Genomic DNA, 14,189 nt, shown 5'->3' on the forward strand with positions numbered 1-14,189 from the left:
AGAGCTGGTCGTGCAGCGGTATGGTGGAGCGAGGACCCTGTCTGCGAGGGCTCACAGTCTACAGGGGATGGGTGAGGATACAGTAGGTGAGGGTAGAGCTGGTCGTGCAGCGGTATGGTGGAGCGAGGACCCTGCCCGCGAGGGCTCACAGTCTACAGGGGATGGGTGAGGATACAGTAGATGTGGGTAGAGCTGGTCGTGTGGCAGTATGGTGGAGCGAGGGTTACTGCAGGTTGTAGGCTTGTCGGAAGAGGTGGGTATATAGGGTTATTACATGTCCTGGCACTGGTGTATATAATGTACAGGATGGTAGGTGCACTGTATGGTGGTATATAATAGTAAGCTTTATTTATATAGCGCCAACATATTCCGCAGCGCTTTACAATTCAGAGGTTCAAATACAACAGTCATAAGTAACATAGCTAAAGATAATACAATAATTAAAGCAAAAATAATGACATCGCTGCTCGTAAGAGCTTACAATCTACAATGCGGTGGGGGTGACACAAAGTACAGGGGCTTATTTACAAGGATGGTCCGGCCATCTTGAGGGGATGAGGGATAGATAAAGGCTGCAAGAGCTCGTCACCAGCCAGTATATGTAGTGCTTTTGGGTTCGGTGGCGAAATAATGAATGGGCTATAAAAATATAAAACAGACTTTGATTAGGGAACGTGATAGGCCGTCCTAAACAGGTGTAGTTTTAGGCGCTCCCTAAAAAACATGTAAGTTGGGGTAGAGCATTCCAAAGAATAGGTGCAGCTCGGGAGAAGTCTTGAAGCCGGGAGTGGGAGGTACGGATTAGTGCGGATGTTAGTCGAAAGTCGCTTGCAGAGTGTAGAAGACTAGTAGTCCGATAAACACATGAGGGAGGAGATGTAGGGGGGCGCCGCACCGTAATGAGGGAGTAGGTGGGGGGGGTGCCACACTGTGGAGAGCTTTGTGGGTGACAATAAGCAATTTAAATTGGATCCTGTAATGTATGGGCAGCCAGTGCAATGACTGGCACAGAGCGGAGGAGTCTGAGTAACGATTAGCCAAGTAGATGGCTGCAGCATTAAGGATGGACTGGAGGGGGGAAAGTCGAGTGAGGGGGAGGCCAATTAATAGAGAGTTACAGTAGTCAAGGCGGGAGTGGATGAGGGCAACAGTGAGGGTTTTTGTTTCCATTGTGAGAAAGGTGGATTCTAGAGATGTTCTTCAGGTGCAAGCGACAAGAGCGGGCAAGAGATTGTATATGAGAGGTGAAGGAAAGATTGGTGTCGAAGACAACGCCCAGACAATGCGCCTGCTGGCTCGGCATTATTGTGATACCACACACTGAGAGGGAGATCTCAGATTTAGGGAGGTGAGTAGACTGCGGGAGCAGAATAAGTTCAGGAAAACCTGTGAAGAGTCAGACTTCAAGGTTGGATTTCTGAAAGGCAGCTTTTAAGGGTCTCAGAAAAAGGATAGGAGGGATCCAATGGCTGGATGTCCTGAAGGACAGAAATGTCCAGGAAGGATGGGAAATTTTGAAAAATTAGATTCTCAAAGCACAATCGTTAACAATCCCTAAAAGTGGGAAGTATAGGAAGCATTTAAGGAAACCAGGATGGATGAACACAGAACTTAAACACATGCTAAAAAGAAAGAAAGAAATGTTTATCAAATGGAAATAGGGAGGCATATCTAAAGAAGAATATACTGCTGTCTGCAGAACCTGCAGGGCACGTATCAGAGTAGCTAAAGCTGATAATGAATTAAGGCTTGCAAGAGATGCCAAAAGCAATAAGAATGGATTTTGAGGGTATGTCAAAAGTAAAAGAAAAGTAAAAAATGCTCTAGGATTTTTACAGGATGAAAATGGTAAAGTGGTAAAAAATGATTCTAAGAAGACCGAACTATTAAATTCCTATTTTGCATCTGTTTTCTCTAAGAACGTAAATGTAGCATCAACTGATCTTCACTGTACTATTGAAGGAACAGAAGAATCCAAGTTATCTGTAAACAGAGAGTGTGGGAATACTTAGCTAATATAAATTAATTCAAGTCTCCAGGTCCAGATGAATTACATCCTAGGTTACTGACGGAGATTGCAGAGGAAATTATTGAACCACTCTCCATAATCCTTGGAAATTCTTGGAGAACAGGAGAAGTTCCAGAAGACTGGAGAAGAGTGAATGTTGTCCCTATCTTCAAAAAAGGGGGAAGATGATGTACCCAGGGAAGTATAGGCCGGTGAGCCTTACTTCTATACCAGGAAAGATCTTTGAACAAATTATTAAACAACATGTATGCAAGTACCTTTATGAGAATGAAGTGATCCAGAGCCAACATGGGTTTGTAACTAACAAGTCATGTCAGACTAACTTAATTTCCTTCTATGACAGAATCACTGACTGGGTGGATCAGGGAAATGCTGTAGATATAGTATATCTTGACTTCAGCAAAGCATTTGAGAAGGTATCTCACACCATCCTTATTGAAAAAATGACTAAGTATGGAATGGACAAGGCAACTGTTAGGTGGATTCATCACTGGCTTAGTGATCGGACCCAAAGAGTGGTCGTAAATGGCTTCACATTCAGTTGGATGAATGTCTCAAGTGGGGTACCACACGGCTCTGTCCTGGGACCTGTATTGTTCAACATCTTCATCAATGATTCAGATGAAGGAATTTAAGGGTAAACTGATTACATTTGCTAATGACACAAAGCTAGGAGGGATAATAATAATAATTTACAATTTTAGGGGGGACTTATGATAATTCAGCATAACTCAGATATTAAAAGGAGTGAGGGCCCTGCTCAAGCAAGCTTACAGTCTGAGGAAATGGGGGGGGGACACAAAAGGTAAAATGTAAATGTATTGTATAATACAGCCATAATATGGTAAATAGGGTAAGTACATAGCGCTACATGAACTGGTCGCCGCCAGTATGTGTACAGTACAGACAGAGGCTAATCACTGTGTGTTGAGGTGATAGGCCAGTGTAAAGAAATGGGTTTTAGGGCATGCTTAAAACTGGTTATTGGGAATTAATCGAATTGTCTTGGGTAGTGCATTCCAAAGAATTGGTGCAACACGCGTGGTAGACTGAGACGGAGGAGATATAGGGCGGTGCTAAATCGTGGAGAGCTTTGTGGGTAAGAGTGATAAGTTTATATTGATCTCTATATTGGATGGGCAACCAGTGCAATGACTGGCACAGGGTGAAGGCATCGGTGTAGCGGTTGGCGAGGAATATGATCCTGGCTGCTGCATTCGGGACGGATTGGAGAGGGGAGAGTTTAGAGAGAGGGAGACCGATTAGTATAGAGTTGCAATAGTCCAGACGTGAATGAATAAGAGCTACAGTAAGAGTTTTTGCCAAGTCAAAGGTAGGAAAAGTCCTGATTCTTGAGATGTTTTTCAGGCGTAGATGACATGAGCGAGTGAGTTGTTTTGATGTGAGTAGTGAAGGAAAAATCTGAATCAAATATGACCCCAAGACAGCGGGCTTGTTGCTGGGGAATAATAGTGGAGCCACAAACGGAGATGGCAATATCGGGCACAGGTAAGTTAGTGGAGGGAGGAAAGACGAGGAGTTCAGTTTTTGACAGAGGGAGGACATAATGTTAGAGACAGCGGAAAGACAATCACTGGTCTTTTGTAGTAATGCCGGGGTGATGTCCGGAGCAGAGGTGTATAATTGGGTGTCATCAGCATAGAGATGGTACTGAAAACCGAATCTGCTGAAGGTTTGTCCAATAGGAGCAATGTATAAGGAGAAAAGAAGGGGGCCTACGACTGATCCTTGAGGAACTCTGACAATAAGTGGAAGGAGAGAGGAGGAGGAGCCGGCGAAAGACACAGAGAAGGAGCGGTCAGAGAGATAGGAGGAGAACCAGGAGAGAACAGTGTCCTTGAGCCCGATAGAGCGGAGCATAGTGAGGAGGAGCTGGTGATCCACAGTGTCAAATGCTGCAGAGATCCAGGAGATCAGCAGGGAGTAGTGACCATTAGATTTAGCTGTTAGTAGATCATTAGAGACTTTAGTGAGGGCAGTTTCAGTAGAGAGTAAAGAGCAGAAACCAGATTGTAGAGGGTCAAGAAGAGAGTTATCTGAGAGATAGCGGATTTGACAGGAATGGACTTCCATTCCAAGAGTTTAGAGATAAAGGGAAGATTCTAAACAGGTCTATAGTTAGCAGTGCAGTGCTGATTGAGGGTTGGTTTTTTAAGTAATGGAGGTATGCTCGAGTGTTTAAAAGAGGAGGAAAAAATACCAGATGAGAGGGAGAGGTTGAATATTTGTTAGATGAGTGGTGACAGCTGGAGAAAGGGACAGAAGGAGATGTGAGGGAATAGGGTCACTGGTGCAGGTGGTAGGGCGAGAAGATGCAAGGAGCCTGATCACTTCTTCTTCCGTGACTGGTTCAAAGTCAGAAAGTGAGCAAGATGCAATGTGGTAGGGAGGAGCATGCATAACATTTGGGGATTGGGAGAAAATTTCCTGTCGGATATGGTAAATTTTTTCTTTGAAATAATTGGCCAGATCGTTGGGGCCTGTGATGTTTAAGGAGAGAGTGAAAAGTGTCAACAAGGCGTTAAAGATTATTGGCACGTGAGATGATGAGGTTGTTAAAGTAGGTTTGTTTGGAGAGTTAAACAGCAGAGTTATAGATTTTAAGCATAAATTTATAATGGAGGAAATCTTCGGGCAGATTAGATTTTCTCCACATCCTTTCGGCGCACCGCTGGAGAAAACGTGTTTGCGGCTTGTGCCAGGGTTGTCGCCGGCTTTGCCGAGTTGTTCTTTGTGTAGGAGGTGCGGCTTCATCCAGGGCGCATAGCATTATTTCGTTATAATGCTTCAATGCAGAGTCGGGATATGAGAAGGAGGAGATTGGGGCCAATGATGATTGCAACGGTTTCATGAATTTCTGGGTGCTACTAGTGCATATATTTCTAAGTGTGGAAAGTGGGGGTGTCTTGAGCAGGGTGACAGTTCTCGACAGAGAATGAAAGAAGGTTGTGGTCAGAGAGAGGAAGAGGAGAGTTAGTAAAGTCATGTATTGAACAGAGCCGTGCGAAGATCAGGTCAAGAGTATTTCCATCTTCATGTGTAGGCGAGTTAGCAAGCTGTGAAAGACTTTAGGAGGAAGTTGGCAATAAAAGATGAGCTGCAGATGGGGAGAGGGGATCGCCAATTGGGATGTTAAAGTACCCCTATGATGAGAGTGGGTATATCACAGAATAGAAAGTTTGGAAGCCAAGTGGCAAAGTGATCCAGAAACTGACAGGTGGGACCTGGAGGGCGATACACAACCGCCACTCGCAGGAAGAAGGGCCCGTAGACTCTGAGTGTGTGGGCCTCAAAAGAAGGGAAGATAAGTGAGGGTACTGGGGGGAATAACCTGAAAAGTACATTTTATTGAAAGAAGCAGACCAACACCTCCACGTGATCTATTGTCAGGTCTCGGGGTATGAGAGAAGTGTAGGCCACCATATGACAGAGCAGCGGCGGTGGTGCCCGACTGCTGGATCCATGTTTCAGTGAGAGCCAGAAGGGAATTTGAAAGGAAGAAGTTATGAATGTAGGAGAGTTTATTATGTGCTGACCACACATTCCAAAGGGCACAATTAAAAGAGACCGAAGGCACGCAAGGAATATTAATGAGTTTAGCAGGGTTTCTGAGTGTAGCAGGGAAAGAGTTAGTGTTATTACAAGAAGGTCCTGGATTAGGAGAAATATCACATGCGACTAAGGGAAGGAAAATAGAGAGAGTGAGCAGATGGCTGAGTGATTTGTGAGAGCGTTATTAGGGATTGCTAATACTAGAGAAGAGAGAGGATTAAAGAAAATCTAAACAAACGAACTGTGGGCAGCAACTAACAGGATGGTTTTTAACGGAGAAATGGAAAGTCTTACATCTGGGCAAGAAAAATGAAAAAAGCATCTACAGAATGGGAGGAATAGAACTAAGCAACAGTACATGTGAAAAAGACTTAGGTATACTAATAGATCATAGACTGCACAGGAGTCAACAGTGTGATGCAGCAGCAAAAAAGGCAAACACAGTTCTGGGATGTAGTAACCGAAGCATACAGTCTAGATCACGTGAAGTCATTATCGCACTTTACTCCTCTTTGGTCAGACCTCATCTGGAATACTGTGTACAGTTTTGGGCACCACATTTTAAAAAAGACATCGACAAACTGGAGCAAGTTCAGAGAAGAGCGACCAGAATGGTGACCGGTCTGCAAACCATGTCCTATGAGGAACGGTTGCAGGATTTGGGAATGTTTAGCTGCAAAAAAGAAGACTGAGAGGAGACTTAATAGCTGTCTACAAATATCTGAAGGGCTGTCACACTGTAGAGGGATTAGCTTTATTCTCATTTACACATGGAAACACGAGAAGCAATGGGATGAAACGGAGTGGTCCCCTCCAACTATAACATTCTATGATTCAGTTTTGGAAAGGTTGAGTTTCAGATAGAGAGCGGACAGTCACTGGTGTGCTGTAGTACAGCGAGGGTAAGGTCAGGGGATAGCTGCGGAATATGTTGGCACTATAAAAATTATTATAGTTGTGTGTCCACATAAAGATGGTACTGAACGCCAAATTTGCCGAAGGTCTGTCTAGTTGGGGCCATGTAGAGAGAGAGGAGAAGCGGGCCAAGGACTGAACCCTGAGGGACCCCAAATAGTGAGAGGAAGAGGGAATGAAGTGGAGCCAGGGAACGATACACTGAAGGAGTGGTGAGAAAGATAGGAGGAGAACCAGGAGGCCGATGGAGTGGAGCATGGAGAGTAGAAGATGGTGGTTAACAGTGTCGAAAGCTGCGAGAGGTCAAGAACGAGCAGAGAGTGGTCACAGTTACGTTTTGCTGTCAGAAGGTCATTGGTCACTTTGATGATTTCCATGTAGCGGCCGCCCCTCCGCTTTCTGACGCTTTTCTCCTCTTCTCTCTATAGAAGCCTCTCGGGGAGCAGTTTCGGAAAGAAGTTCATATCCGGAATCTTCCATCGCTGTTCCAGAAGAAGGCGCGGCCGGCCGTGGATGCGGACTCCATATTGGGAAGCTGCGCGGAGTCGCTCCCGGGATTATTCCAACCATGACCCGAGGTTGGAGCAGCAGGGAGGTTCTCCGCACTTCCAGGGTCCTCAGTAGGAGAGGCTGACGTCCCTGCAGTAATATCCTCCCCCCATGGGGGTCACATCAATCATGGACAGACATTCCTGGACTGATGTCGCTAGTGCTCTCTGTGTGCAGCACCGTGACACTGGGAGGGATGGGGTTAACAGCGCCGCCGCTGGTCACGTGCCAGCTGCTACCAAAATACTACAACTCCCAGCATGGAGCACATGGGATTTTCCTCTTATTTACCAGGGTAAGATTAACCCTCTGCCGGCCGGATTCACATATTTATTATTTGCCCCGCAGGTTCTACATTATGATTCCGATTTTTAAGCTAAATGTTAATAATTATAGACGGGCGAGAGAGAAAGAGCCCCCCGAGACGTCAGTAAATGATTCACACCAACGCACGGGTCCGACTCTATATGGCAGATACACCGCCTCCCCCAGTAATGGCTGATAACAGGGAGTAATAGATTGTAGATATTTTTTATTGATAGAAGAATACAAAACATGACACAACAATAAAACATTACAGGACACAAAACATAAGAACAAAACTGCAGAACAAAACAAAGACAAAAACCCGACACAAATCACAGAAAATAGAAGATCCGACCTACAGAGAAAGAACAAAATCACCATCACCCCAGGAATATATATGTCGGGGTCGTAGCGACATTCCACTCGTCCTCCAGTCACTCCAAATTAAGGCTATGAGCATGGGTCAACCATTCAAAGAATGAGTCAGACAACAAGCTGGTTCAAACTCAGAGCATGCTCAGAAGGCTACTGGCAAGCCACGATCTCAGCAATGTTCTGTCTTTATTTCCGCATGCACAAACCTAAATACACTACATAATGGGGAGGGGAAAGGGAGTGTTCGGGGCGGGGTAAGCCATAAATGTCTAGTATCCAGCCACTCCTGATTGGTCCACGACTCCTTAACTCAGTCTCTGGGCAGACAACAGTCAGTTGATGTTTTGGTTTCATTTCTCTGAAACAGGTGCTTGGCTGATACTGGCACCATCTTAGCATAAGTTTCGATCTAAGTAACACGTAGCAAGGAAAGCTTATTGTTATAAGACACAAAATCGTGGTTAGTACATAAGCAAAGCGTATAAAAGTATAAAAGTGGAAAAATATATATATATTCTTTTTTTTACCCTGACATTCCCCCCTAAACACTAAGCTTTCCCTTGCTTCGGGGCCTTTGAGACTGTCCATGTGTGGGGAGAGGGGAGGTGGATTTCTTCACCCAATCATCTTAGAAGCTGCCCCCTTATGGGACGCCCCCAGACAATTGAGCCCTACCCTAAATGACACATGGAGTTCTCCCAACTGACCCTAAACTAAATCTCTCAGTTGGACTCTGTCATGGGGGGTCTGGTCAGGCTTATTCAAAGGAGTGTATTTCTCCATATCTTCCTTACTGGTATCATCATGTAACAGAGATGTGGTTTCTTGATTCAAAAAGGTCCCGGAGGTTGGAACAGCATTGTTTATAGCTTTCCTGTATAAGGGGACTATGCAGCATACCATGTCATTCCTGCGCAATCCACTATGTCACAATAATCAAATCGATACGTCTGGATTTTTGCGTGAGTATCTACCCAAAATGTGGTAGCTGTCCACCCTGGGACAGACAGTAACCATATGGAAAGGATATAGAAGAAGGTAGTCATCTTTTATAGACTCGTTCTGTCTCTCTTGCAGTGGGAGGCGTGAATCCAGGTGCTCTTGCCCTCAAGCTTCAGAGCTGTAGGAGTAGTCAGGATCACAGTGTAGGGGCCCTCAAATCTGGGTTGGAGACAGTCTTTCCGGACAAACTTCTTTACGTACACCAGGTCGCCTGGGATGAAATCATGTACCGCATCACCTGTGGATTCTGGGAGAGAAGCAGATACTGTAGAGCGGGTGTTAGTCAATTCTTTAGACAAGGCAATCACAAATTTTACTACTCTATCATGTGTTTCAGACAACTCTTGGGGCCTAATTTCTCCTATTTTAGGTGGGGTCCCAAACAAAATTTCATAGGGAGTTAGCCCATGTTTAGTTTGTGGGGTGTGTCTGATATGATACAATACTATAGGGAGTAGGTCGGGCCAGGGGAGGGGATGATCTTGGGTCATTTTCAAGAGCTGGGTCTTGAGTGTGGAATTCATTCTCTCCACTTTGCCTGAACTGGCAGGATGGTATGGAGTGTGGAGGCCCAAATCTGTTCCCAACATGTTCCAGAGTTCTTTGTAGATATTTGCTGTGAAAGCTGGTCCTTGGTCCGATTCTATGACTTGGGGAACTCCAAATCTGCAGGCAATTTCAATGATCAGTTTCTTGGCTGTGACTTTAGCAGTCATGTTGACAACCGGGTAGGCCTCGGGCCAGGCTGAGAACATATCCACGGCTACCAAAACGTACTCATATTTTCCTGCTTTAGGCATTTGGATATGGTCGGCTTGTATTCTCTGCCAAGGGTAGTCTGGTTTAGCCAGGTGTTGGAAAGGGACCCGTGCCGTACACGTTGGGTTGCAGGTAGCGCAGACAGAGCAGGATTTTGAGTATGCAGTCACAGTGGAAGAGATTCCGGGTGCAAAGTACAGTTTCTTGATACATGCCAAGGCTTGATTCTTTCCTCTGTGTGTAGGCCCGTGAGCCCATGCTGCCACGGCTGAGTACATGCGCCTGGGCAAGCAAGGTTTTCCGTCCACTTGATAAAGAGTTGAGTCGACCTTTAAATCTTTGCGACCTGCCAGCACGGCTACCGCCGCTTTCCATTGCTTGACTTCTTCAGTGGGGGTCTTCCTTTTGTTCTTCACACAATTTTTCTTCAGGCATCCTGACCCCCCTGGATTCTACTCGTGTCTCCGCTGGACTTGTATGGTCTTCCGCCGGCTGTTCTTTGGCTCTTGCTCTAGTGAGCGCCACAGCTACGGTTTGCAGGGTCTCCCCCATCTCTTCTTCCTTTTCCTGCCACTTTGATGACACATTCTCCACTGCCGCAGTCTTGGCTGCTTGGTCAGCTAGGTGGTTGCCCCTGGCTTCCCTGGAATCTAGTCTTCCATGAGCCTTGACCTTGATAACAGCAACCTGAATGGGTAGTTCCAGGGCCTTCATTAGGGCCTTAATCCATGAGGCATGTTTCACTGGTGTACCTGCAGCTGTGATGAATCCTCTAGACTTCCACAAGAGTCCAAAATCATTGCAAATTCCATGTCCATACCTAGAATCGGTATATATGTTTGCCGTTGTTCCAGCTGCCAGGTGCCAGGCTTCTGTGAGAGCTACAAGTTCAGCTTCTTGTGCAGACATGTATGGTGGTAGAGCTTCAGCCTTGAGGACTGTTAGGTCTGTTGTGACAGCATATCCCGTGTGGAACTTCCCTTGAGGGTCTGCGAAACGGGATCCATCAGTCCATAGGTGCAAGGCAGGGTGTGCGAGCGGATGTGCCACCATATTCTCTGGAGCAGAAGTCTCTTCCTGCAAAATTTTTATACAATCATGAGAATCATGAGGTTCCACCAATGGACCTTCACCCTGTTCGTCTTCCCCCCCTAGAAGGTGGAAGCAAAGTGGCAGGGTTGATAGACATCTGGTAAATGTTATATTGGAGGGCAACAATAGGGAACACTGCAGCTGCAGGTGTCTTTGGTTGGTTAGATGTTTCGGAGAGGTTTGTTGCAGAACAGCCGAGAGATCATGGCCAGCCTGTATAACTAGATCATGTCCAAGGACGATATCAGCTGACTTGTCAAGGAGGATGGGAGCAGCGTGGACCGCCTTAAGGCACGTGGGGGCAGTTCGGGCGACAGGGTCCAGGCGGGTTGAGTAGTAGCCTAAAGGCCGATACTTATGATCATAGCGTTGTGCTAGAACTCCAGAGGCATGACCTTCCGATTCAGAGACAAAGAGGTGAAATGGCTGAGTATAGTCTGGTAAGCCCAAGGCCGGGGCAGAGACAACAGCCTGTTTAAGGCTGTCAAAACATAGTCTGCGTTGGTGAGAGACACGTGGATCTTCAGCATGAAACCAGACGGAGCCTTCGTCCTTAAGACAGTCATAAAGGGGTTGCATAAGCTTTGAGGCATCCGGGATTCATTGCCTGCAGTAAGTGATGAGACCAAGGAAAGTCTGCATAGCACAGTAGGTGGCTGGGAAGGTGATATCCATGATGGCTTGTTTTCTTTCTTCAGTCAGATGTCTAGCACCTTGTGATATACAATGTCCGAGGAAAATGACCTTGGGCAGACACCATTGGACTTTGCCTTGCGAGACTTTACAGTTAGCTGAGTGAAGAAACCAGAGAAGGGATGCTGACATTTCTGGCAAATTTTCTTCAGTGCCGCAGAGTAAAAGATCATCCACATACTGTAGAAGGGTGACCTGAGGGTTCTCTTGAACCCATGGCTCCAGAATAGACTTCATAGAATGAATGAATTGGTTAGGAGAATTCTGGGCTCCTTGTGGAGTCCTGGTCCATGTAAGCTGTGCTCCTTGAAAGGTAAAGGCAAAAAGAAACCACGAATCTTCATGCAAGGGTATACTGAAGAAGGCGTTGGCCAGATCTAACACCGTAAACAAGGTGGCCGTTGGAGGCACCTGAGACAAGAGGGTGTTTGGGTTGGGTACCACTGGAGTTTCTAAAATGGTAGCTGCATTGACGGCTCTGAGATCCTGAACCAACCGGTATCTTGGAGGCTCTCCCGGAGCGGTTTTCTTTTTTACAGGAAAGAGGGGTGTATTGCATGGAGATACACATCTGACAAGGACTCCTGACTCCAGGAGGGAAGCGATTTGGGTACCCAAGCTTTGTTCTTGTGCTGCCTTGAGGGGGTATTGTGGCAACCGTGGGTACTTGTGTCCAGGTTTGAGGTATACTTGGACCGGGGGAACCTGCAGGAGGCCAACGTCCTCTGGCCCGCTGGACCACAGAGAGTGAGGGAACTGTGAGGTATCAAGAAGAGTGTGAGATTGTATAGTCATCATCATGAGAGGGAAGGCTTTGAGAACGCAGCGGTCTTCAGTCCCTTGTTCGGAATGAGGGTCTCGCAGAAGAAGCTCCATACCATGGTTTCCGAAGGTAATAGTTGCCTTCATCTGCTCTAAGAGATCGGCTCCCAACAAATTAACGGGGCAAGTTTCTGAGACCAAGAATCTTGTGAGTACTCCAGTGAATGGTCCTGCAGACACAGGGACTGTGAGTGGAGAGGAAATATGTTGGCCTTCCACCCCAACACAGGTGAGGGTATCCGGTGATAGGGATACCGAGGGAGGGAGCTGTGTGGAAGAAATGACAGATGTGGCCGCCCCAGTGTCCACCAGGAACTTCAATGGTTGATGGTCCACCTGTAAAGTGACAGTCCCACAGGCGGCCGTGGGGTGCGTAGCCGGGAAAGTGGACACTGGTTGACCGGGCCGTCATTGGCGTGGGTGAGATGGTTCACGGGAAGGTCCATGGTTGTGTGGACCGTCATGAAACGAGCGGTCATGGTACTGTCTGCGGGTTGGACAGTCTCTGAGAATGTGATTAGGGCTACCACATTCCCAACACAGCATGCGTCCTTCAGAATCACGAGATTGTCTCTAGGTGGCCCCCTGTCATTTCTTCTGTCTTGTTTTCTATATGTGGGAGGAGTATCATCACCTGTGCCTTTAACCATTACCCACTTGATTCCATGTTGGTTGCCAGGGGGTGGGTAGCTTTCTTGAGCTTGATATACCATGGCAGGAGCGGCTTTCTTCTTTGGCTTAGTATCCTTTTCCATTTTTAGCATGGCTTTTTGGAAAGCTTTGACAATGTCCACCGCGTCGTTAAAAGAAGAAGAACGAATCTCGGGGCGTACCCTCAGAACCTCATCTCTGAGAGCGTCTTGTAGGCCATCTACTAGGGCCTGAACCAACAGGGCGGCCTGCGTCTTGACGTGAGGACTGTATCCGAGATCCTCAAAATGCATGCTGAGTCTTGCAGCATATCTTTCCACAGATTCATCAGGGTCTTGTTGAACATCTTGTACAGACCCAGCTTGATCTGACAAGCGATCCTGAGCCCAGGCTTTTAACTGTTTCATGTATTCTAGGCCGGATTCATACGTACTAAGGGATCCTGCTTTTGTGGAATCCATGGCCTTTTCGATAGTAGGCAAGAAATATTCCTTGGCCTTCACAGATGTGATACCTGCCAAATCAGCCCAGGTTGCACCATAAATGGCTCTGGTTGTGTCCAAGCGTCTAGCATACTGCATGGGAGATTTATCGGGATCAGGAAGCTTTGAGACCAGAGTGTCTACTTGTACTGGGGTAAAGGGTTGATATTTGATCATCCCTAAAGGTCCAGGAACTTGTTGAGGACCGGGCAGCGTCGCGTGTGCCTTGGTGGTGTTTGGGGTGGCCGCTAGGGAGGATTCTTCAGGCAACAGAACCGCATTAGGTATCGGTGTCGGGGAGGAGGTTGCCACTAGTAGCTTAAGGGCCAAAGGCATAGCAGCATGAACTACGGGACTACGGACACATACAATGCGTATTGAGTCCAATCCATGGGGGAGGGTCTCCATGCCTTCCTTGAGGGCTAGTACGTGTTCCTCCATGCACGGCCCGAGTGGGTAGCCGAAAATTCCAGAAGATATAAGTGGTATCGCTAAAGTGCGTCTGGGCATATCCTGATGACTCAATTTTCCTGCATGGAGGAGTACTGAACGGATGGTAGATGCGAGAGTGGAACGTGACTCTTCAGGGTTCTGGGGGTCATAAATAGGACCCACTGCATGTATGATGACATCAGCGGGCAGTCTACCCGCACGGGTGACTAAGGTCTGGCCTTTTGAAAGCTCTCCGTTTTCGGCTAAGTGAGCCTGGCATTCTGCAGCCAGAGTGGAACCAGCAGCAAGGGCAATTTTACGAGCCAATCCTCCAGCATGGCTCATACGGGTGTTTGCAGGGTTGACTATGGCCCCCACCCGATGTGTAAGGATGTCACCATAGCCTATTGACAGAGTGACGGGGCTTCCTGATGGGTCTACTAGGTTCCGGGAGCGGCAGGGGTCCCAGACTTCTGAGGGGCTGGGGGGTGGTGCTCTTTCAGCAGTTG

General features: G+C 47.0%; 2 protein-coding genes across 2 annotated transcripts in view; one reads left to right on the forward strand and one right to left on the reverse strand.

Annotated features, from left to right (window-relative positions):
- Positions 1 to 7,514, forward strand: part of XPO5 (exportin 5) — a 29,245-nt gene extending 21,731 nt beyond the window's left edge. Inside the window, exon 32 of the mRNA XM_073671616.1 lies at positions 6,946 to 7,514. Coding sequence (XP_073527717.1) covers positions 6,946 to 7,089 — 144 coding nt within the window. The 3' untranslated portion in view covers positions 7,090 to 7,514. The remainder of the gene's footprint in view (positions 1 to 6,945) is intronic.
- A 1,463-nt stretch (positions 7,515 to 8,977) lies between these two features.
- The window catches only part of POLR1C (RNA polymerase I and III subunit C), a 53,067-nt gene continuing 47,855 nt past the window's right edge, over positions 8,978 to 14,189 (reverse strand). The window contains exon 9 of the mRNA XM_073671622.1: positions 8,978 to 8,996. Coding sequence (XP_073527723.1) covers positions 8,995 to 8,996 — 2 coding nt within the window. The 3' untranslated portion in view covers positions 8,978 to 8,994. The remainder of the gene's footprint in view (positions 8,997 to 14,189) is intronic.

Source organism: Phyllobates terribilis, unplaced genomic scaffold (assembly GCF_046119375.1).
Source record: "Phyllobates terribilis strain yellow unplaced genomic scaffold, ASM4611937v1 Scaffold_3__8_contigs__length_932513732, whole genome shotgun sequence".
Taxonomy (NCBI): domain Eukaryota; kingdom Metazoa; phylum Chordata; class Amphibia; order Anura; family Dendrobatidae; genus Phyllobates; species Phyllobates terribilis.